Source organism: Kogia breviceps, chromosome 3, assembly GCF_026419965.1.
Source record: "Kogia breviceps isolate mKogBre1 chromosome 3, mKogBre1 haplotype 1, whole genome shotgun sequence".
Classification (NCBI taxonomy): Eukaryota; Metazoa; Chordata; class Mammalia; order Artiodactyla; family Physeteridae; genus Kogia; species Kogia breviceps.
The window spans coordinates 75,226,605-75,252,050 of record NC_081312.1 but is presented as its reverse complement, the minus strand read 5'-3'; the positions used below and the strand labels follow the sequence as shown (position 1 = coordinate 75,252,050).

The window sequence follows — 25,446 nt, the reverse complement described above, 5'->3', positions numbered from 1 at the left end:
TGGAAGACAGGTATGGAAGGAAGGGAGAGCCAAAGGGAATCGTGGGTGGTGCGGAGACGGAAGGCTGAACAGACCAAGAGAAAGACAAATTTGTTCAGGTCCAGAGAGAATGAGAGACAAACAGATAAGCTGCAATAAAAAGACAACTTTCTGAACCCAAAACTCTGTAACAGGAGGGAGGGAGCTTTAGTGTGTATGTAAAAGGCGGCTTGGGACTAATCTCTACCTTCAGGGTAGGACAGATAGAGGGATAGATAGACACCCCCTGGTGTTGGGAAATGAGATTTTTAGCAAATATTTCAGGTGACTGGGGATAGAAGGCCCGGTTTTAGAGCTAGCGAGCGCCTCACCCTTGGTTGGCCCACAGTAGTTGGTGATAAAGAATAAGTACTAACTCAAAAGGGAGAAAAAGAAAATGTCATTAAGAGGAGATAGCAAGTGAAAATGATCAAGGTGGAAAAGGAAAAGAGGCTGACCTTGGCCATACTAGGAGGATCAAGAATAAGGAAAACAGAAAGCCATGGCTGAAGCTGAACATGCCTAATTAAATATCAGTCAACTGATTTTGTCCAGACTAGCACATGGGGGGGGGGGGAGGGGAATGGAGAAAGAAATGACTCCTTCATATTTAGATAGTAAATTCGTATGAAAATTATATGCAAACAAATCATGCATATTATTTTCATCTCAATATTTTGAACACCTTTTATAATTTTAGTGTAGCCTTAGGGAATGGGGGAGGAAAGAAGGTTAATATCTTTGGGGAAATTAATTTGCCACAAACTATTTGGCTTCTCTGTCCTAGCTGCATTGTCTCCCTGACCTCATCTCTCCTGAGAATCAGCCTCTCTGTTTCCCAGGTCAGGCCTACAGCTTTTCTCTGATCCAGAGGAGAGTTTACTCTCAGATTGGAAGCAGGGAGGACTGAAAGCATTAGTATCCAAGGGGAGCTATCAGGTTGCATCCAGAACCTGCTGTGAGCTGTCTTCAGAATCAACCATAACAGTTCTCCCTCCTTTCCTGTTTCCACATGGGGAAGGAGAACCTGGATTCTTCCTTCCAATTACTTACATCCTCTAACATTTGGGAACTTTGCTCCTTTGGGGTTACAATGGGAGAGTAAATCTTATGAAAAGTTGAGATGCCGTTAAAGGAGGCCCATCCAGGAGTTGGTAGTGGCAGCAATGGGCACAGTTGGGACCAACAACCTGTGTTTTCAGGGGATAACAGGAAGGAGACGCAAGTGAAGGGGGTGTGATGTGCTGACAGCGCATGCTCCGGTAGTGCTCACAACCTCTGGGTAGCCATTCCATAGTCTGAACTGGAGCTGGGAGCTCCACAGGCCCTATTCTCCATTCCCAGGACCTTAATTAGCCTCTATATACACAGGTGACTCCCAAATCCATATTTCTAGCCCAGACATTCTTGGACTTAAAAACTCAGCTGACGAATAGCATCTCCACTTGGTTGTCTCAAAGGCACACAACACCCTGACCTCACCTTCCCTGCCTCCCAAAACTGGCTCCTCCAGCATTTCCTGAGTAAACAGCATCATTAACCACTTAGCTACTTAAGCCAGAAACCTGAACATTAACCCTATGTCCTCCTCCCTTAACCTCAAATCCAAGAAAGTCCTATCAGCAAGTCCTATCAATTCTGCCTCCAAAATACCTTTCAAATCTGTCCTTCCCTCATCATCACCACTATATATATATATATATATATATATATATATATATATATATATATATATGTATGTATGTATGTATCAGGCCATCATCTTTTCTTACCTGGACCACTGCAAAAGTCTCCCTGCCAAGGCTTTCTCCCTCCCATCCATCTTGAACCCCCTGAGGTCAAGTGATTCTTCAAAAACACAAAACTGATCATCTTATTTCCCTGTTTAAAACCTGTCAGCAATTTCTCACTGTCCTTTAACTAAGTCTATACTCTTTAAGGTATTTTACAGAGTCTATCTCTCCAGCCTCTTCTCTCAGCAACATCCCCTCCCCAAATGGTTCTGTAGTAGAACTGCACCTTGTCTGTGCTCTCTCTTGCCTCTGGACTGTTGTACTTGCTATTCCCTAGGTTTGGAACACTCTCTTGGCTTCCCCTTCCCTCCTGGTTAACTTCTCCCCGTCTTTCAAGCATCAGTTTAAACACTCTCCGAGAAGCCTTTCCAGACCACCAGAGCAAGTTAGTTACCCCTGTGGTACATAGCCATGGTAGCTACATTCCCCCATTATCACACTTATCACAATTCATTTCATTGCCTACTTAAATGCCTGGCTTCCTAACTAGACAATAAAACTTCTGATCAGTATCTAACCTGTTCAACAGTTTATCCATAGCACCTAGCACAGCACCTGACACCTAGTAAGCAATCAATATTTGTTGTATGATAGAGTGAAGAGAAAGCCACGTTTACTGCTCAATCCATCCAAAAAGGCACAAATTTTGTGTGTGTATATATAGTCTGCATGTGTGCTTGTGTGCACACACACACATACACACACACACTTACCTTCCTCAAAATACAGCTTGGCTGACAGGACTAAGAAATAGCTACCAAGCCACGTATACTGCTTGGTCACACGGTGGGAAAGCAGCTGCTGGGGAGACAGAGGAACTCTTTAAGCCTTAATTTCCTCATGTGTACAATGGGAATAATAAAATCTTCCTTATATAATTCAATAAACAATAGCTATTACATCTAGATCCCAATTCCCAAATACGGATGGAGCCTGCCTGTGTTCTGCTCAGAAGAATGAAGCCCATGACTGAAACTGTCCACCAGGTGGCAGTATTACCCTGGCCAGGTCCCGTGCTGCTTCCACTGCAGAGCAAGACCAGCAGTCAGGGGAAGAAGTAGAAGGTACAACCAAGGGCCGCTTCCCTACAGCTTTGAGTGAAGCCAGAAGAAAAAACAACTCAGAGACCAGGGCATACGTCAAGAAGGCCTCCTGTTTCTTGGACCCATCCTCCTCCTTTTCTCATCCCAGGCTCCTCCGAGGCACTGTTATGCTTTGGAATAAGCATTTTCTGGCTTGTCATTCACAGCGGAGGGAGTTTTTCCCCCTTGGAGATAAGTCCTTTTATCCCACCAGAGCTGCCAGCTTCCACTTCTAGTGGAGACTGTGTTGAGAAGAGAGGCAGATTTGCTTTCTCAGACTGCAGAAGACATCTCATTCTGGGAAGCCCTGTGGCCACCCATTTTGAGGACATGGGAAGAGGCGGATGCCTGAGTTATTCTTGGTTATAGATTTCACTCATCCTTTTCCACCTTGATTTCAATGAACGAGTTCAAGTCAGGACAACAGGTTTTGTGGGGTTGGTCAAAAGATGGGGAGACAGGTCCATTCTCATCACCTCCCTCATCCTCCTCCTCTTGGAAATTAGGATTGTAAAGTTCTGGTGGAAGGAGCTGGGCCTCAGCAGAAGGTAAGCGGTCTGAGGGAGGTCCATACACACGGTTGGCTTTGGTGCCATGCTTAGAGTTGGCATCCAGGTGGTAGCAGAGCCGCGTGAGGTGCTGGGCCCGGAAACGGGGAGGCCGGGCTACCCAGACACCTGGCTCATTAAGGCTGTCCTCTTCATCTGACATCAGCTCCTCTGTCACATCCTTCCACAGGCGTTGGTCCTCAGGGCCAAAATGCCTCATGATGCTGGATCGGTTGGCAAAAAGCTAAGGTAGGAGCCCAGGACAGAGATTAGGAAGAGCAACAAACCATGCATTAGGTTTGGGGAAAGGGTTTGCGTGGAAGGGAGGCTGTGTAAAATCTGTGTCTGAGAGAACCAAGTTCTCAAGAGAACCCAAGTCAGATCTTAGAACTGGCTCCCTTCCTCCTCCTCCTCTGCTCCATTCCTGGGTCTCAACTCTTTTCTCAGATGCCACGTACCCTGGCCCTTCCCACTGTGAGTTATTTATTAAGGTTTAGAGTTTAGCATCTTTAAAGGAAAGACTAGAAACCTACCCGATATCTGCGACTTCGAAGTTTCTTCTCCTCTTTTTCTTTCAGGCCTTTAAAGGGGTTCAGGGAGTTGCGGTACTCACGCCTCTTAGTAAGGAAGTAGGCTACACAGGCTCCTGGTGGGGAGAGAGAAGGCAGGCAGCAAAAATCAGGGTCCTCAGCCCTTTTTTTTGCCCTAATACTACTGGATGGGAGAGAGGTGAACCACTGTTTAGATGATGGGCTTTCTGGGTATATACATCAGCATCTATTCATTCCCCTCTGGTTTAGCTCCATCTCCAACAGGAACTCCTCCCACTATAAAAAGCCAACTCCAGGGAGGAAGGGAGGGAGACACAAGACGGAAGAGATATGGGAACATATGTATATGTATAGCTGATTCACTTTGTTATACAGCAGAAACTTAACACACCATTGTAAAGCAATTACACTCCAATAAAGATGTTTAAAAAAAAAAGACAACTCCAATGCTTCTGTAACTCCCTTCCCCCACTCCCAGTTAAACCTACCCCCATTCTACTCAGCTGACAGCAGATTACAAGTACATTTTCAGCAGTAGCTTTCTTAGTGCTACAGACAAATAACAGAAGAGCAAGGAAAGTAGAAAGCCCAGGACATAATATTTAGGGACAAAAGGGCAGGGCTGGATTCTGACCTCCTTTTCATAATACCCTAGATTCAGGCTCTGCGTGTAAGTGTCATGCATGATGGTGTTCTGGCCCTTTACTTCTCCCATTTTCATTTCAGACTGAGTAGGGGAATAAAAAGGCAATTAGAGACAATCCTGTGTATACTGTAGGTGAAAAGAATAACCAAAACCACTTTTTTTAAGTCCTCTATTTTCAAAACCACCTAAATCATCTCCATATGCCTCTTCTCCTCTGGCCAGGAACAGGGGATGAAGAAAGGATGGGATGGGAGTTAACTTAGTTTTTCTCACCTTTCAGCTCCTTGTCAGTGTAATTGTGGGGACTGGTTACCAGCTCCTGCTTGAGCTTTTCCAGAAGGAACTTCACTACTGAAATATTCCAAGAGGACTTGATGCTGCCATAAGAGAAGAGAGTGAATAAGGCAGTCAGTATTTTATTTTATTTACTTTTTGGCTGCGCCACGTGGCTTGTGGGATCTTAGTTCCCCGACTGGGGATGGAACCCGTGCCCCCTGTAGTGGGAGGGTGGAGTTTTAACCACTGGATCACCAGGGAAGTCCCTTGTCAGCATTTTTTTTTTTTTTTTTTTTTTTGAGGTACGCGGACCTCTCACTGTTGTGGCCTCTCCCGTTGCGTAGCACAGGCTCAGCGGCCATGGCTCACGTGCCCAGCGGCTCCGCAGCATGTGGGATCTTCCCAGACTGGGGCATGAACCCGTGTCCCCTGCATCGGCAGGCGGACTCTCAACCACTGCGCCACCAGGGAAGCCCCTCATCAGCATTTTAAAAGCTAGACAGAGATTCCCAGCACTAATCAACTTCGTGGTAGAGTCCTCCATGGCCTAAGACAGTATACAAGGGGCAATGGTGAGATGGAAGCCTTAGCCTCAGTGTTATACTGGAGCAGCCCCCTCTATTTCCCTCTCCTTGGCAAAGTTCCTTATGATCTTTTCCCTCAAGAGGATCGTACCTTTCAGACCCATTGAATCTCTTGTCATTGGTGATGTGGTTATGCACGTTGTGGACCAATTTCTAGGGGAAACAAACAAACAAACACAGAATCAAGCCAGGAGCAAATATGATGAAACCCTCCTCTGGTCCCTAGGCACTGTCCCTATGGGGTTCTCTGTCTGAATCCTGCCCATAGTCTAGGTACCATTTCTGTTGATGCCCTTTCTTAGCCAGAGAGCCGATTCAAGTTCGTATTTATAATGAACCCTCCCTTTCTTTCCTTTTCATTTAATTTGTGTGGAGTCTCCAGGATTACCCCTGGTCTTACTTCTGCTCCCAGGGAATATGATCACTACAGTAGACGGTTTCAAACACTTCCACAAACATACTCCTAATAGCAAGGAGACAGCAAATATACACCAGGGCTACAGCAAGTGGACATTTCTTTTTTTTTAATTTTAATTTTATTTATTTATTTTTGGCTGTGTTGGGTCTTCGTTGCTGCATGTGGGCTTTCTCTAGTTGCGGCGAGTGGGGGCTACTCTTTGTTGTGGTGCACAGGCTTCTCATTGCTGTGGCTTCTTTTGTTGTGGAGCACAGGCTCTAGGCGTGTGGGCTTCAGTAGTTGTGGCACGTGGGCTGCAGAGCGCAGGCTCAGTAGTTGTGGCTCACGGGCTTAGGTGCTCTGCAGTACGTGGGATCTTCCCGGACCAGGGATCGAACCCATGTCCCCTGCATTGGCAGGAGGATTCTTAACCACTGCGCCACCAGGGAAGTCGCTACCTTTGCTTATACATCTTTAATGATGGGTTCTCGCTAGTTTTTGACTCAGCTACTATTGAATATCTCTAACTGTTAAAAAATTTTGCTTCAGGGGCTTCCCTGGTGGTGCAGTGGTTAAGAATCCGCCTGCCAATGCAGGGGACACGGGTTGGAGCCCTGATACAGGAAGATCCCACATGCCACGGAGCAACTAAGCCCAAGCGCCACAACTACTGAGCCTGCGCTCTAGAGCCTGTGAGCCACAACTACTGAGCCCACGTGCCACAACTACTGAAGCCCACGTGCCTAGAGCCCATGCTCTGCAACAAGAGAAGCCACCACAATGAGTAGACTATGCACCGCAATGAAGAGTAGCCCAAGCTCTTCGCAACTAGAGAAAGCCTGCGCACAGCAACTAAGACCCAGTGCAGCCAAAAATAAATAAATAAAAATTTTTAAAAAATTTGCCTTAGATGCTCCAAAATCTGACCCCAGTTTTGCCCTAACAGCACCTGAAGTATTTGAAGACAGCTTCCATTTACTCACCAAGTCTTTTCTTATCCTATCTAAACACCAAGTCCTTCAACCATTCCTCACGACACAGTTGACAGACAGACTCCTCATGAAACTATGAGCCTCTCCAGTTTGCCAGTGTCCCTCTTACAACATGGCATCTGGAACTGAATCTAACTCATCTGTTGAGGTCTGGCCAAAGGGAGCATTACTTCCCCGAGTAGAACTCTATACTTCTAGGAATGAAACCCAAGATGCTGTACCTCTCTTAGCAAGCCCATCCCTACTCTCAGTGTAACAGGGTTCATTCATAGTGAGCTTGTAGTCAACTCAAGTCCATTTTTCACATGGATTATTATCTCCACCATTCTGCAACTGTTTTGTTTTGTTTTTAACTTTAATGTAGGATTTTACTTTTCTTCCTATTAAATTTAGTTTTGTTGTTTCTGATTATATTTTCAGCCCAAGGTCCTTCAGTCAGTGGAAATTACCCAGTCCCAAAATGATGGGATGCTGATCTCAGGATTTCAGCTTCATATTAAAAAATGCCCAATTTATGCTCCTATACCCCTATGGCTGACTGACCATATCAACTTAGGAAATTACTGTTAACTCTTTATGGCTAGGGTCTTCAATCTATACAAAAGACTGTTGTACTAGCTTCATATTTGATATAGTTATTTTACCTCTTAGAAGTCCAAACTTGAAAAATCACAAAAGATGGGTAAATGCTTCAGAAAGAATTTGAAAGAGTTGCAGAAAAAAAGAAAAGAAAAAAACAGTAGGGTGGGGGAGTTGCATAGCTTCCAATTCAAGTGGCTTGGAAGAGATCAGCTGATAAAAATCCAACCAAGCTTGAAATGGAAAGGGAAAATACTCTAGACAATAATAAGCATTAAGACTGTAAAGGCTGCTGGCTCACCTACCTCCTTAGTGAGCTAAAAATGAATAATTTCCCCAATGGGTGGCTGGGATCTTCAGCAGTCCAAGGAATTAAGATTCCGATTTGGTCCTTTTGGATCCCTAGCAGCAACCCACAGCAGCTTCATCAGATTGGAGAGATGCCTCTCTCATTCCTTCCCGGAGCTAAAGGTTGGAACAGTGAAGATCTGCAACTATCCCTCTCCCTCTAAACCCACAGACTAATACAAGAACATTTTATATCTTTCTCTGTGACAGGCAGCAAGACTCCCTGACTGGTCCTCTCTCGCCTCTTCAAGCACTATAACACAGAGCAGGATGACTGAGAATGCTGTCCTCCCAGAAGGTCCCATGCTGAGCTCTCCAAAGGGCAGGAAGAAGCCAGGCCTCATCACTAGACCTCTTGCTGGAGGCAGTAGGCACTAGAGGAATGGAACTGATCAAAAATCCTGATTTTATGCAAATTTTAATTATCATTATCACACATTTATTCACAACTTAAGCACTATGAATTTTTGGGAAATCCCTTGAAATGTACTTCTAGGTATAAGCCTCCATTTCTATCACTGGCAACAACAGTGCCCTCTTGGGCCAGAAATCCATGACAGAGAAATTAAAACTAGTCCCTGTTTTTTTTTTTTTTTTTTTCTTTTAATATCATTTATTTGGCTGCACCTGGTCTTATCTGCGGCACACGGGATCTTCGTGTGGCATGCGGGATCTTTAGTTATGGCATGCAGGATTTTTTTTTTAGTTGCGGCATGCAAACTCTTAGTTGCAGCATGTGGGATCTAGTTCCCTGCCCAGGGATCGAACCCAGGCCCCTTGCTTTGGGAGCATGGAGTCTTAGCCACTGGACCATCAGGGAAGTTCCCCTATTCCCTGTTCTTGATAAGTGACATGTCACTGAACATAACCAAAATTTGAAATGAAGGTTAGAAACCAGTTGATACTGATTATGAATGGTGTCTTCTGGAAGGGAAATAAAAAAAGAATCTGTCAATGTAAAAACAAATCAAATGAAAGGCAGAGTAAGAGTAGGATCTCTTAGAAAAAGAAATAAGTAATATGAATAAAGGAGGTATAAATGGTAGTCAGCTGTTTTCAATCTTTACTAAGACTGTAACAAGGAGAAATGAGTTCTATACTATGATAAGATTTTGCTGGATGTCAGTGGTGACCTCCACTCCTAACCAGAACCCTCAAGTTACCTCATCAGCCATTATCCAGAGAATGGAGACCCATTACTGTCAATGGGAACATGATATGGCTAAAGAACATCCCCATAGTTATCAGAAAGATGTTTTGGGCGACAGAGCTGATCCAAAGGTCTGTGGTCACCCTAAAACAGGGTTTCTCAACCTTGGCACTATTGACATTTTAGGCTGGATAATGGGGGTGTTGGGGGAGACATCCTGTACACTGTAGGATGTTTAGTGACATTCCTAGGGCTCCGAGCCACTGCAAGGTTTCAGGCGGAACTAGATCATATCAGTACCTTCCCTGCCAAGTGCTCTGAGAATCACTAGAATCTCCAAACCTTTTATACCTGAGCTGAGTGTCTAGTGGCCCTCTGCATCTTTGGGGTATGGGACCACCTCAGGACACCTGGGCCTTTCTGCCCAAGGGGACCCTTGCTACTTGCCCTGAACACTGGTAATTTGCAGGCAGTTTCCAGTGCTACTCTGCAGCAGTCAATCTGCTTAACCCCTTAAGGATCTTCCCATCAGGATTAGGAGATCACCAGGAGATATAATTATATAATTATATATATGATATAATTCCCTTATCTTTAAATGGAAGATATCAATCTATCTGGAAAAACCTAAAGAAGTTCCACTGATAGCAGAGGGGCTGCCTGTCCCTGGGCTAGGGAAGAGTCTGTCTTCTTCTTGCCCCTCCCACTCCAGCAGGCTTCAGGATACCATTCATTCGATATGGGAGGTTTAAAATCAACCCACATTTCCCGCTTCACTTATCTCTCCAGACTGAAGAAAAATGTGTAGAAATTGAGCTCACTCACAGAGAGGACCAGATCCCGCTTGCGCCTGGAGTTCTTCTGCCCACTCCCTCTGGTCCTGCATGGGGAAGCAGTAAATACTAGAGAGTGTCTCAGCTCCCCAGTTCCCCCAGGGACTGATTCTTCCAAGGCACCTTCCAGGGCAGCAGCAGCACTGAGCATGTCCTCGGGGTGGGGCGGGGGCAGCTTGGTTCCGCTTTCTGGCCCTGTCTCTGAGGTTGTCCGCTGGATCGCCAGTTGTGTGGCTGGTGAAAGCTGCTTGGCATAAGCAGGGGCCAGCACCCGCTGCACTGCACCCTCAGAGGCCACATAATCATCCGCCAGCTAAGAACATAAAAAAGAATAGCCTATTAGCCAGCCAGGCTTACGGGAACCTGATCAACCATCATTCACTATCCAAGTATAATGAACAGGGAGTGTGGGCAAATATTTCTGTGGGTACAGGGCCTCTCATGTTGGGTCATTACCATAGGATTGACTATACGGAGAAGACATGTTTCTGATGCTTTGTAAGTAGTCATTTATGCTTTGTGCTTGAGTATAGGAAATGTAGCTAGGTAAGTGTTTTGCCTGAAAGGAGTTGAGGGAGGAAGTGATGACAAGAAAGGAAAACTAAGCAAGAGAAGGAGCAAGAAAATAAGATAACAATAAAAAGGAGAAATATGGGAGCAAAGGAGGGAGATATAAGGTCGGAAATCTCTAGAGAGGCTAGCACTGCTTCCCCGACCCCGCCCTTTTCCCTTTGCGGGACAAGTGTGTGCCCTCACCTTGATCCTGCCCCGGCCACATCCGACTGCCACTGCCCTGACACCTGCTTGCCTGCCTGTGCCCTCAGTCAAGGACAAACAGGGTAGGGGAAGGAAGGAGGGAGGAAGAGGGGGAGAGGGGGGAGAGAGAGAGAGAGAGAAAGAGAGGAAAGAAGAAAGGAGGGGGATTTTTGCAGCCAAGAAAACAAAACAGTGAAAGTGGGGGAAAAAAAACACAAAAAGAAGTGGGGGAGGAGGCTGAGATTTATAGACCTGTGAGCTGCTTTCTGTGCTGTGAAATCTAATTCCATCCTGTCAGCTTGGAAGCCTTCCCTGCCAGAAAGAACCACAGCTCAGGGCACTGCCTGGCCTGGTACCTCCGTGCCTCCTCCCTTCCCAGCTCCTCCTCCAACAGTCCCAAAACCAAGGAGAGTCCCTGGCGGGGCACAGCCTGGGGCGAGCCACGGGGCCATCACCCACGCACGTGGCTAGGCCTCGGGGGAGCAGTGACCAGTTGCAGTGTGACACAACTGGTCACATTCCTCGGATCCAGCAGCTGGGCTGGGAGTCTCATCCCTCCCATCAACCCTGTGTGTTCTGCGGCTCTACACTTTGCTGGGTGTCTGGGTCTCGTGGTGGCAGGGAGGAGGAGGAGGAGACAGGGCAGAGGGAGGATACTCTGGAGGAGAGGGTGCAGGAGAGCTGACAGACCTCCCACTGTCTCTCAAGTGGCAACACATCTGTTAGTTTCCCATCTCTGAGATCTCTAGAGTTGCTCCATCTCCTTTCCATACTTCCATGTGTGAAACTACTGCTGCAGTTTTTACTCTCCTCAGCCAGGATTTTCCTGCTCATATGGCCCTGAGCAGTAAAGAAGCTGAAATAGCACAGTGTACTTCTTTGTCTTTTCCTGCTCACAAAATAGGCCCGCTCGCTTCCCTCTTTCTCCCTACATGTTATTACCCTCTTACTGTTAACTCTCAACTCTCATTTCTGTTCCTCATTTTTATTTCCTCTCCTCTACCTCCCTCCCACCTTACCTCATTTTCTCTCTCTTGCATCAGTTCTCCTCCCATTTAGGCTCACCTTTCTCCTCTGCTCTTGTTTTCCACTTTTTCTCCTTCCCTTCATTTCTGCCTGCCTCTTTCCTTCCCTACACCTGTCGGCTATTATCTTTGTCCTCTCCCTCCCACTTTCCCTTCTCTCTCTCCCCGCCTCTGCCTCTCTCTCCTCACATCCCCATCTCTCTCTTAGTCCTGAATTCCTCTTGGCAAGCAGAGGGCCCGTGATCAAATATGAATGAGCCGTCTGTGCTCGGCAGGCATCCTCGCCAGGAGAGGCAGAACCCACCGAGCAGCCAAGGCAGCTGTGGAGAAGGTGCCATGCAGAGCAACAGAGAGGGAGGGCAGTACCACTGCCCCAACACCACTCACGCCAGAAAATGACCTTCTGCCGGAGAGGCCACTGTACCAAAAAAAACCCCAAAAAACCAAAAAACAAAAAAAAACAGGAAGGGGCTTCCCTGGTGGTGCAGTGGTTGAGAGTCCGCCTGCCGATGCAGGGGACACGGGTTCGTGCCCCGGTCCGGGAAGATCCCACATGCCGCGGAGCGGCTGGGCCCGTGAGCCATGGCCGCTGAGCCTTTGCGTCCCGGGCCTGTGCTCCGCAACGGGAGAGGCCACAACAGTGAGAGGTCCGCGTACCGAAAACAAACAAACAAACAAACAAACAGGAGGGCTGACACTCTCTGCCGGCAAAGGAAACTGGGTACCATGCTGTTCTGTCACAGATACAACCGAAAGAAGGGCTGAAGGATGGAGAGAAGAAAAGAGAAAGAGGCCGGGAAGAGCACAGAAGCACAGCCCCGCTAGTGTCCTGCATGGCGTACTCACGGGGTTGAGCATTGGAGGCCCCTCGCCTGCAGCCAAGGCGCATCCCGGGAGCCGTACGTCTCTCTGAGCGGCCGGGAAACCCAAGGGCCCAGGCCCTCCTGCTGAGGCCGCTCCCAGCTGCCGCAGCTCCTCGATCACCACCTGCACGCCGCTGCCCACGCTGTCACACTCCTCTTCCACTGCCGGCACGGCCCTGTCTGCCTCTCCGGGGCTCTCCTTGAGGGGCCCGGGCTCCTCGGGCGGGGAGCCGTGCGCCCGGCTCTCGCTGTCTTCATCGGGGATGGGCACCTTCCCTTGCCTCAGCTCACCCACTTCCTCCTGGAGACGTTTTAACAATTCGTTGTTGGCCCTGGCGAGACCCAGCGCAGCCTCAGCCAGACCCACAGCCTTGTCCACCCGCTGGTAGATAATATGCAAGAGCTGCTCTGAACTCTGGACGGCCAGGCCGTGTCCGGTGACCGTGATCGGGGTGCTGGGCGGAGGGTTCCCGCCCTGACAGCCTGTGCTGCCCCCGCTAGTCTCGCTCTTACAGGCACAGCAGCAGCATCTGGCCTCGCCGCCACTGGGAGGGGAGAAGAGAATGGTGGCGCTGAAGGACATGGTGGCAGAGGCAGGAAGGCCCGTGCTCACGCTGCTGGACTGCTCCAAAAGTGTCCCCAGTCGACCGGACTGCACAAAGCTCTGGCCTCTTTGGATTCACTCTCCTTTTTCATGGAGGGTGGTCGGAGTAGCCTGGGCCCCCGGGGCTGGGTTCTGTGAAGGAGGAGTGGGCTAGCCCTGAAGGCGCACACAGTCCATGGCTGCCTCTCCTTGGGCTGTGGAGCAGAGGGCCTTCTTCTCTGTGCAGATGCTGTGCTGCCCTAGCTCAACACACTGGGGGTCACATGCACCCCTTCCCAAAAGGGTGGGCCTACAAAAGCCTTCAGGAGGAGCACAGTTTCAGAGGGTGGAAGGCATGGAATTCCCCACCACTCCAAGCTAAGGAACAGAGATGGGACTCAAAAGGACCCACTGGCATCTGGAAAGATCAGAAAATTAAGGAAGAAAATGTAGATCTGTCTTCTCCATCTCTCTATCTTGGCTGTTAAAACAGTATTGCATTTTATTGCTTTGACATCATTCCTTAAGGAGTTCAGAACACTTCATGTAGGTTAATCTCATCCACACAACAGCTCTAGGAAACACATGTTAACCCAGGGCCAGAGAAGAGACAGGCAGAGAACTTATATATCTTTTTCAAGGTCAGGGGAAGACAGCAGAATCCAGTTATGGATACTTTCAGTTTAGTGTGTGTGTGTGTTTGAACTGATACCACTTTTTGTTGACATAAAAAATCATGATTCTACCATCTATATAATTTGCATACAAATGCATTCAGAGTAAGACTCCTAAACAAGGAAAAGGCCAATCAATGCAGCCCCCACCCAACATGTTGCCAACTTCACACTATTATATCATTAATGTTTTGGGGGTGGGCAGGGAAATGAAAGGAAAAACTGGATAGGAGAGTTGAGCTGCAGTAACCAGGGCTGCACAGCCCCCTACTCTCACACTTTGTACACCTGGGCCTACAGCCTCTGCAATAGAAACTAGCTGTTCTGAATCCTCCAGCTGGAAGCCCAGAGAAATCAACTGGGGACCCTCAACTCCACTTCTCATGCTGCTTAAGGGAGAGGCAGAGCTCAACGGGACTGTCTAAGTAGCTACATGCTGCCACTCTACCCACACAACCAGCCCCCAAAAGGACAGACCAGAATATCAATGATAAGCCAAACTGCCTCTCTTTTGAATCACTGTAGTTAAGCAACTAAACTACTTCAGGAGGAAAAAAAAAGTATGGGAGGGTTGGTTTGTACCACTGAGAACACTCCAAGGAACTTCATATTGTCATTTTCTAAATGACACTTGATTACAGAAAAAAGAATCTTTCTGCCTGAAGCTCTGTAAGTGACAAAATCTTAAGTATATTTACAATTTCCTCAAGAGATACATTTCTATCTTACCCTGTAAATTATATCATAACATCACAACTAAAAGGAGAGGAGGTTAGGAGAATTTTCCACATTCCGAGATTTGGTTTGTTTGTTTGTTTGTTTTGAGTCAGCAATCTCATTTCAGAAACAGGCAATATCAATGCCTCTGAGGTACTAAAATGTAAATCTGACAATGCATTTTAATTACATTTGGTTATTAAAGAATAGTCTTTAATTTGCTTTTTCTACCCTTTATATCGAAGAAATGCTTTTCTGTGCTAGATATTCACATCTTGTAAGAATTTAAATCCATTTACTGCTTCCCTATCATTAGAGTCACCAGAAGGCATAGTTAAACCTAAAAAACTAATGGTTAGGACTTCCCTGGTGGCGCAGTGGTTAAGAATCCACCTGCCAATGCAGGGGACATGGGTTCGAGCCCTGGTCCAGGAAGATTCCACATGGCGCGGAGCAACTAAGCCTGTGCACCACAACTACTGAGCCTACATGCCACAACTACTGAAGCCCGCGTGCCTAGAGCCCGTGCTCTGCAACAAGAGAAGCTACCACAATGAGAAGCCCATGCACTGCAACAAAGAGTAGCCCCTGCTCTCCACAACTAGAGAAAAGACTACTCACAGAAACGAAGACCCAACGCTGCCAAAAATAAATAAAACAAACAAAAACAACAACAAAAAACAAAGTGTAAAGCCAAATTAAAATGAAAGGTTAAAGGAAAGCACTAAGCAATTCCCAGGTCAATTTGTGGATGAATCATTAATATATCCTTTTCTTTCCTAAATAAGGTCCTACATGCTCCAGTGGGGGTTTTAACTTTTTAAAAACCAAATCATGCAGAGTTTAATCTGAAACATGGATGTTTTGAGAAAAAGAAAATTATGTAAACAGTAATATACCACTTGGGTTCAGGATTTGTAAAACAAGAAATTAAGACCTGTCACTTATATAATATTGTACATCAACTATACTTCAGTTAAAAATACTGTTTTTAATAAATAAATAATGTATAAAATAAACTACAAGGATGTACTGTACAACACAGGGAATGTAGCCAATATTTTATAATAACTATAAATGGAGTACAATCTCTAAAAATTGTGTATCACTATATTGTACATTTGTAACATATAATTTACATTAATTATACTTCAATTCTTAAAAATTAAAAAAAAAATAGAAATGAAGATGCATCATGTTGGGACTCCGGGTGGGTATACTTCCTGGGATCAAGTTGACAACTGCAATGCTCTTGCCCCTAAAACTCACTCTTTATTGCAGGAGGCCTTTACCCCTGCCAGCATTGTACCTGCCTTGAGCCCCTCCCTCCTCTTAAATGGTCTTTCTTAGGTAATCTTCCCAAAACAGCACTAAAATGGGCTGTGTGAACTTGGGCATGTAATTCCCTTTTCTGAGCCCCAGTGTTCTCATCTCTGCCTACTTTGAGTGTTTTTGTGAAGACTGTATATAATATATATAAGGCACCTACAGAATACTGGCACACAGTTAGTGCTCCACACATAACAGCTAGATTCCTGAAACCTTTTGTGTTCCCATCCTGGACATCCACCCTGATGTCCTAATCTTGAAAAAAAAAAATGGCTTGAAATAGGATTTGGGGAGTTTCCCCTCTAAATTATATATCACATTTCTAAGAAAAAATGAATTCAAATCTACAAAGACGCATTTATCAGTACAAAACCTTCTGTGATGCAAATTAGAAAGGTATTGAGAAAACAGAGTATTTGTAATTTACTTACTATCATGACCTGGTTTAGACTAAGGATAATTTCAACTCTGCTAGTTTTTAATGCTAAATATATTTTCATATTTGTGTTCACATAAAATATCATGATACTATCTGCCCTATAGTTTTGCCCCTCAATTTCTTTCTGCTTTTCGACTTTGTGTATTACCTAACTATGTCCATTTTAGAATGTCACGTTCAGGGCAACAAATAGGTGTTTTCTTGAATCAATATGTCTATAAAAACCTGATAGGGCTTCCCTGGTGGCGCAGTGGTTGAGAGTCCGCCTGCTGATGCAGGGGACACGGGTTCGTGCCTCGGTCCGGGGGGATCCCACATGCCGCGGAGCGGTTGGGCCCGTGAGCCGTGGCCGCTGGGTCTGCGCGTCTGGAGCCTGTGCTCCGCAACGGGAGAGGCCACAACAGAGAGAGGCCCACGTACCACAAAAAAAACAAAAACAAAAAAACAACAAAAAACCTGATACAGTGCAGTGTAGCATAATGGGCATTCAAATAACTCTTTTGGGGTTCCTATGGATATCACTGCTGACTTAGTTTCCATGGCTCCTGCTAGAGTCTCCCACATAAGCTCTAAGACACTGAAATAAAAGCATGAGGAGACTGGAGTTGGCAGGTATTAAAGGAACATTTCACATTATGATATTTACTAACCAGACACCAATTCAAATGCTGGATAAATTACTAAAAACAAAACACTAATATCATTAGCTACATATATCCCCACTAGAGAAGATGAGCAAGTTAAAAACAACAAAAAAAATGTGTTTCTAAAAATTCTCTATATGCAAGGCCATGCTAAAGGATGAGTCACCAAAATGGATTGCCACCACCAAGTACTCAAGTGAAGGGAAGACAAAGTCCCTACACACAAGGAGCTTACAGTGCATGTGAGAATAGAATGTCTAAAGAACAAGTCAAAATATACACATGTGCCTAAAAATATGGTACAGACTAAAAAAATCTTGAGGAGTTAGTTCAAAATAATAGAAAGATCAACAGAATGAAATCATGTGAAAGGGGGCTTATCGAAGAAAAACCTACAATTGAGCCTTGAGCAAGATATAGGATGAACTGGGAGGGTGATAAGAAGACGTGATAAATGAGAGGAAAAAAACAAAAGAATTAACAGGGTACACGTGAGAGATCAGAGCAAAAGAGCTTATATAAAAGGTATAGAAAGCTGACAGAGGACTTTGAAAATCAAGTTAAGGAAACTCTTAGAGCAGGGGTCCGCAAACCTTTCTCTGTAAAGGACTAGATAGTAAATAACTTAGGCTTTGCAGGCCATGTGGTTTCTGTCACAACTATTCAACTCTGCCATTGTAGCACAAAGCAGCCATGGACAATACATAAACATGAGCATGGCTGTGTTCCAATAAAACTTTATTTATGGACACAGAAATGTCACAAATTACATTAAAAAAATATAAAAGCCATTCTTAGCTCATGGGCCATACAAAAACAGGTGGCAGGCCAGACCTAAGACTACGGGCTATAGTTTGCCAACCCCTGTCTTAGATACCTAAAGTGGAACAGTTAGAGGTTAGGAGACTGTTTAATCCTGGAGAGAAGTGGTGAGAATCAGTGTGGTGGATATTAAGGTTCAACATCCTGGAGGAAGGACTGATCATATTTCTTAACTTAATAAATGTGGGGGATAGAGATTGGTTAAAGACAGCTTCAAGATTATAAACCTGAGGGTCAGAAGATGGTACCACTGACAGAATGATAGAAATGAGGAAGCTGAAAGGAGGCACCAGCATGTTTGAGAAGATGTGTATTTATACATGTTAAATTTCAAACTGATGGCAGCATCTTTAAATGGAATGTTCTGAAAGCAACTGGCTAGGACTGAAAAACAAAAACAAGAGGAAGGTCAAAGCTGGAATGCAGATTTGGAAACTTTAGCAGGAGGTTATATTTGAACCTCAGAGAGTGAATGAGCTCTCCAAGGAGTAAATACAAAGTCCTTGGCAAAGGCCAAGGACAGCACTTCGAGCCAATCCTTGCAAGAGGCTTCACTGAAAGAGAAGAATGGTCAGTAAGGTGGGAGGAAAAGAGTGTTATGAAAGCTAAAGTAGAAAGAATATCAAGGGACTTCCCTGGCGGCGCAGTGGTTAAGAATTCGCCTGCCAATGTAGGGAAAAAGCGTTCGAGCCCTGGTCTGGGAAGATCCCACATTGCCACAGAGAAACTAAGCCTGTGCACCACAACTACCGAGGCTGCACTCTTAGAGCCCGTGAGCCACAACTACTGAGCCCGCATGCAGCAACTACTGAAGCCCGCGCACCTGGAGCCTGTGCTCTGCAACAAAAGAAGCCACTGCAATGAGAAATGAGAAGCCCACACACCACAACAAAGAGTAGCCCCCACTCGCTGCAGCTAGAGAAAGCCCACTCACAGCAATGAAGACCCAACGCAGCCAAAAATAAATAAGTAAATTTATTAAAAAGAAAAAGAATATCAAGAAAGTGGATCCAATCAACTGTGACAAGTGCAGCAGAATAGTTAAAAAGATGCAAATTAAGGAAATACATTTTATTTGTCTGTGATGGTTACTGGCAATGACCAGAGAGGTATTTTTTTGTAGTGAAAGTAATACTATGCAGTAGACGAAAGAGAATGTGGAGAGAAAATGGAAGCAAGACATGAAGTCAAGTTTTCTAGAGTTTAGTTATGAAAGGAAGGAAATAGGAAGTCAGAAAGGGCACTAGAGCCTCAGTATGTTTAAAAAGCAGAAAGAAAAAGGCCAGTGAAAAAGGAAAGGATGAACATATTAGGAAAGGATTTAAGTTTTCTTCTAGCAAGGATTCGCCCAATGTGAGAAGGAAGGAAGGCAAGCTCTTCCCTGAGACTGCAGAGAAGAAAAAGATGAACTCAGGGGCCAAGATTCATTGACGTGGAGAGAGCAAGACAAAGATATATGCTATTGAGACACTCTTTTTACTTTACAGACTTTTCTCAGTCTGAATAATTCAAACTGATAAATGAACTTTATTATAGATAGTGCTGCATTATCTGTTGCTACAACCTGCTAAATTCTTCTTTTCTAACACTCCAGACCTACCATAATTAATCATTCTTGCTTTTTTCCATCACTAGTTTAAGGTTCTAAAGCCCATTTAACCCTGCCAACGTTATTAACATAGCTAAACTTTATTATGGTATCTTTATTTTACCTCTCAAAATGTATAACTGTTTAATATAATAACCCATGAAGCAATCCATGGAATGTCTGGCAAAGCAACAGTTAACTGGAGTAAATTATCCAGGCAGTGTCTATACCATTATTATTAAACATTAATACTGTCAACTTTTGCAACTTCAGATTGATTTATTCTAAAACCAAGAGTTTGCATTCTTGTTCAAGAAAGAAAAAACAGGAATAAGCTAAGATTGACCACCACTGAATAACACACATGCCTTTTGCAAAATGCTATCAACTTTTAGAAATGAATGTTAAGAAAAAGATCTTCAGTCCTATGATGAGTTGCCAACACAAAATGGCAGCAGCTGTCAAACTTAAGTTTACATAAAAGCTGTGTGTTTGGGGTTCATTCTGTATTGGTCTAATTTTAATACATGTCAAAGGAGCCTAGAAAATGTACTTTTCAAAAATTTTGGGTTTTTTAAAATAAATATTTAGATAAGGAAGAAAGAAAACTCATCTTCTTTAGACAGACAGCTCAGGGTGAGACTGTCCATAATCTTAACTATCCCTTTCCTCCCAAGACACACGTACGTGTGTGTGTGTGTGTGTGTGTGTGTGTGTGTGGTATGCGGGCCTGGCCGGGGCACAAACCTGCGTCCCCTGCATCGGCAGGCGGACTCTCAACCACTGCGCCACCAGGGAAGCCCCCAAGACATGTATTTTTGTTAGAACTAAATATATCATACCCTTGGCAGCTCCCCGCTTACTTCAACCCATTCTGAGTTTGAATTTTCTGCATGACTGAGTTCACCTCCAAACTATGAAGAATAAAAGTTTTCCCACTGTTTAATACGTGTGTAGGATGTGGTATCACTCAGATGATATATGTTTTTATAATGGTCCCTTGACTCATTCAGGGTCATGCTAGCAATGGACTTCCTTAAATGTGATTACTGAAAGCATAGCAATTGATACCATAATCTTCATTTTAAGAAATAAAAAAGGAAAATGGCCACTTAAAGTTCTGCTATGCCGGTCAGCCCTTCTCCCCCACTTGAAGGTGCAAAATTGCTCTCCGGATAGAAGGTCCTCTCAAAACCTATTTCTATCAGACATGAGCTCCTTATCACACAAGAGCAGGTAAGTAAATACCATAAAACAGTATTTTTCTACATTTTTAAAGACTGACCCATCTAAGGATCTACAAAAAAACAAAATCTAAGACCTCGTTTCTAGGGGTATAAAAAAGATGTAGACCCAGAGGGCAGAATGTGTTCCTAAGAAAAGGATCCCAAGTAATCCGAAAATTCCAAGTATGCTTGTATAGTAGTACGAGAGTTTTTAACCCGGTATAGCACTGTCTTTTTTCTTTACATGTACTAAAATGCAACTTGGTGAGATTAAAATTACCGGTTTAAGGTTTTCATATCCATGTGTCTGACGTAAATGACTCTTCCTGCATTTCTGGAGAAAGTGAAAAATGAAAAACTAGCTCCTAAAGCTGTATCGTGTGCCCAGCGAGGCCTCGGTAAATGTTAGCTGATTAAATATTAGTCAAAGATGACAAAGTGGGCACGAGGCACAGCAGAACAATTTCCGAAGAGAGCGTGTGTTTCAGCCACAGGCAGGGTGAACACAGCGGCGCAAGGGAGAACAGAGCTGAGCTCCGCCCTCGAGGCCGCAAGGAACAGGGCGACCCGCCACTGAGGCCCCCGATAGACTGTGCCCTGGGTGTCCTGGGAAAGGGGTGTTCCTCAGAAGGCCCGCAGACAGCAAACTGGCCGAGGCGCGGCCGGGGATCTCGCTGGGTCACCGTGGGTAGACTACGTGGCCAAAAAAGCTCGGAGGGCTTGGGGGGAGTATGGCGGGAGAGTTCCCGCGGCGACCCCGCTTTGGCGGCCCTAAGAGTGTCCCATCGCGTGTGCCCCGCGCGCCGCGCCAGCTGACTGAGCGGCGCCGAGAAAGGCGCGCGAGCTGCCGGGAACGACCGAGGCGCGGCTTGTATACACGGCCAGCGCGCGCACGCGGGAAGGCCCCGCCTCGCCAGTCTCCGGGCTCCCGGTGATTGGCGATTGGACGATGAGGCGGAGCAGGGCTGGGGACGTTATTGGCCGCAATCCACAATCACTCAACAAGCCAGGGAGGGGAGCGGCCTCTTCAGAGAGGGACACGACTGCGAGGCTTTTTCAAAGCCGTCAGACGCCATCTTTAGCTTGCTTTTTTGTTTTGTTTACTCGCTTTTGTTCTCTGCTGCTCACAAAGCTACGTGTACACGATTATAGGTACAGTGGCCACAAGTCGGCCTCATACATTTGGTGGCGGAAGGCTTTTCGTGCCTGCCGACCTCAGGTGTAGATTTTTCAGCAAGGTGGCAGCTGCCCTTACTTCAAAGAAGTTTTCATCTCGAGGGGCCCCGCGGATTCCCAAGCAAAACCAACCGAGTTTAGCTTTGCTTTGGTAGGAGGGCCAAGCCAACGATATATTCGTGGGAGGAATTTTGTTTCTTACAAAGAAATTAAAAGCAAGGACATTGGCTCTGAGCCTAAAATCCTACTAAAAATCAAATAGCCTAGGAAGACAGGGGCTTGGGCTGTGTATACTGCTCTAGAAGAACTCTCTCTTTTCCGAGAAGGTAAAAAGTATACGTGAAGACCTGCAGTGAGGCGAAAAAGATTAAGAGCAAAACTCCATTAAAAATTCCCAACACTGCTGCCGTCACAAAGGTCACGAGACTGACTAGATTTCAAAGATACGCAGGCCTAAACTTGTGGAATGATCCACATTTGAGATTTATATGACTTGTATTGTTAGGGAATAAAAATGCACTCAATACATATAAACCCAGAGAGCCCACACAGGCTACTTTCATTATAGTGAATGTCAAGACCTGGACAAACAGTTTAGTCGCCGTTGTTAGGTGTCCTAAATACTACTTGCAACTGAGTGGGTCGCGAGGTGGGGAATGGAAATGTATTATCACACAGAGGTTTTGTTTTCCTGAAATTTGAACTCTACAGTAGATCTTTTTTTATCTCCTGGTCGCTACTTCACTTGTGACATTCCAGTTTCTCCCTCATCACCCCATATACCTTCTATGCTTTCACTCCAATCTGCCAATAGAGATTTGAATATAAATATTTTCCGTATGACTCCTAATAGGAGACAGTGGTTCTGTAACAGAATAAAGTGAGAATACATCTCCTGTAACCAGAGGTACTGTTCTGAGCCTGTTGTTCTCTAATTCATATGCTTCTCTCCGTGGCTCTTGGCATGGGAGAAGGCTTTTCATTTTAAAAATGCAACATGATAACCAAAATGCATTTCTTATCCCTCCCATATATTATTTGCTGCCTTTGCCTCCTCTTGGCACCTCCCCCATCACCACCACCATGAACAGTTTTTGAGAATTGGACTTGACTAGATTATTTTCCTGATATTTTGCCAGCTGTGAAGCTTTTCAAACAAATCCCAACCTATCAACGACCATTTTGTCAAAAAGCCAAGAGAGAACTTCCCTTCTGAACACACCAACCAAACCACACATACAGGCCAAAATATACACAGCTGTACATTTAAGAACGTGAGACAATAAAAAGCAAAACCACTTAGGCAAAACAGTCACTAAAGGCTTTAAACCACAGACTCAATAAATTGCCTACCCTCATTTGCCACATGGACTGCATATTCCTTGGCAGTTATTTAATTATTCACTAATCTGATACTTTAGAAGAGCAGAAAATACAGTAAATGCACATGGAATGAAAATGCCTAAGTAATTCTATGTATAGGATTTCTTCTAAGCTTTAATTTGCACATGAAATCCTGTCTGGATCACATTTGGGAACACAACAGAAAAAAATACACATCCTAGGGGCTACTTTGCACACAAAAAACCAAAGGCAATCGCTTTTGAAAACAAAATCTGATATGGCACATATACACATACTGTACATATACACAAAGCACAAAACCCCAAGATAAATCTTTACTAAATTACTTGCTTAAAGAAACACACACACACACAATGTTCTCATGAAAAATGTGTGTTAAGACACACTGTAAGAAGGGCTTTGACCGCCCCCCCCCCCCGCCGGGGAAATGAGTGTCACAATTATAAAATCCAAACATTTTTAACCTATTGGCCTTGGACAATTGCCACATTCAAGCCACTTGGTTTTGGTTCTGGGGGAGGGTGTGTAAAACGCACGCAAACAGCTTTGTGAGGGAGTCTCAAATCTCCGCTTCCTTCCACGTTGCCTGTGGCAGAAATTTACATTATCCCTTCATCCCGCTTAAAAAAAGAAACCTACACTTCCCAAGAGGCTAAAATTTTTAAATTCCCCTGACCATAAAAATTTACCAGTTCTTAAAATGTGATAGCAAAAAGAAAAAAATCTATATAAATTTGGCTGGAAACAGTTGTACACGGCCATCCTGCTTCTCAACTTCTTGGTATATTTAAAACCTTGACCAGGAAAAAGAAAGAGGAAGAGAGACAGAAAAAGAAATGGGGAAAAGCGCACATTCCCCTTAGCAACAGTTTCCTCACCCCAGCATTGCCACAGATCTCTATTTTTATAAAAAAATTTGAAAACACACACAAGATTAAGGAGAAAAAAAAATGGAAAAAGGATACCCGAAGGTCGTATGGCTCTTTGTATTCGTGTGTGTGCAAAAAGGAGGACTCGCGGAGCCGGAGCCGGCAAGCCCCGCCCCTCCCCGGACGCCCGCCCGGATTGGCCGCTGGCGGCCGCTGGGAGCCCCGCCCGCGAGCACACGCGCAGCGCCCGAGGCGCGGGCCCAGGGGGCCCCCAAGGGCCGCCCGACCCCCGACCCTGGTCCCCTTCCGCTCGGACCCTGGCGGCCCCGTTGGCACCTATACCCTTCCCCACCTCTCTCCCCTTCCTTTCAGTTTCTCACCCTCCTCTCACCCTTTCCCATGTTTGTTCCTCAGTGAAACCAGGCCTTGGTTACCAACATAAAAAACCAGTGAGCGAGCATCTTCTGACAATTTGCCAAAGTTGGTTTTAACTAGTCAGTAAAATTGTAGTTTGGGATTAAGCATCAAGCACTCGGTGCGTGGGCCGAGCTCATGATTTCCAGGTGGAACGTCTCTGGGTCACGTGTATTGCTTAACCCTCCCAGCTTTATTTATTTATTTATTTTTTGTGGTATGCAGGCCTCTCACTGTTGTGGCCTCTCCGGTTGCGGAGCACAGGCTCCGGACGCCCAGGCTCAGCGGCCATGGCTCACGGGCCCAGCCGCTCCGCGACATGTGGGATCCTCCCGGACCGGGGCACGAACCTGTGTTCCCTGCATCAGCAGGGGGACTCTCAACCACTGCGCCACTAGGGAAGCCCAACCCTCCGAGCTTTAAATGAACATTCATGCAAGCGCGTGACATCCTTCAGGTGAAAGGCAAAGTAGTCTTACACTTTGGGCAAGGATTTTTGCTCAGCCTTCATCCCCAATTTTTTCTCTATTTGGCTAACACTACATTCTCAAGAACCTAAAATGGTCCCCCTTTACCTTCTGCATGAAGACCTGGTTGCTTGTACCTGGATTTTAAACCACTCATAATCTGGCCCCAGGCCCCTGTTTGTACTTATTTCCCACTGCCCTCACTCCCGTATTATTCCTTTGCTCAAGCAGTTTCATCTGCCTGGAGTAATGCCTGTCTCCTCTTCTCTGACTAGTCAGTTTTTAAACACTCTTCAGCTATTTCAGTCAACACAGACCACTTCCTTCTCTCAACTATCAGCATGAACTTCATGTTTACTCAGGTTAGCAGGGCTTAACTCTACCTTGATTGTTTCCCATATTTTAGTAATTTCACGCTAGTAAATTGTTTGAGATCAGAGTTCATATCTTAAACTTCTTTTTTTCCCTTCAGGAACTATTTTTTAAATTTTTACTGCAGCAGCTGGCATAATTATAGACATTTAGTAAACACTGAAAAAAATCATTTATAATTGAGTGAATTTTTTTTCTAGCTAAACACACACAGATTTTGAAACTCAGATCCCACAACAAGAATTTGCCTTCTTCAGTAACAGTTCATGAGCACTTACTGTGCAGGGACTGCTGTGAACACTTTACATGTATTTACTTAT

General features: G+C 45.2%; 1 protein-coding gene across 2 annotated transcripts; it reads right to left on the bottom strand.

The window, feature by feature from the left end:
• Positions 1-2,946: 2,946 nt before the first annotated feature.
• C3H14orf93 (chromosome 3 C14orf93 homolog) lies at positions 2,947-24,051 on the bottom strand. 2 transcript variants are annotated; one of them, XM_067028772.1, is made up of 8 exons: positions 23,970-24,011; positions 12,955-13,442; positions 12,425-12,742; positions 9,790-10,110; positions 5,590-5,651; positions 4,912-5,015; positions 3,975-4,087; positions 2,947-3,685 (listed from the first exon to the last, which is right to left on the bottom strand). In XM_067028772.1, exons 3-8 carry the CDS (start codon positions 12,434-12,436, stop codon positions 3,266-3,268), a joined length of 1,032 nt encoding a protein of 343 aa, XP_066884873.1. In that variant the 5' UTR covers positions 12,437-12,742; positions 12,955-13,442; positions 23,970-24,011; the 3' UTR covers positions 2,947-3,265. The 2 variants fall into 2 exon arrangements, with proteins under 2 accessions (XP_066884873.1, XP_058914709.1); XM_059058726.2 differs by having other exon boundaries at positions 12,425-13,442; positions 23,970-24,051.
• Between the last annotated feature and the right edge of the window lie 1,395 nt (positions 24,052-25,446).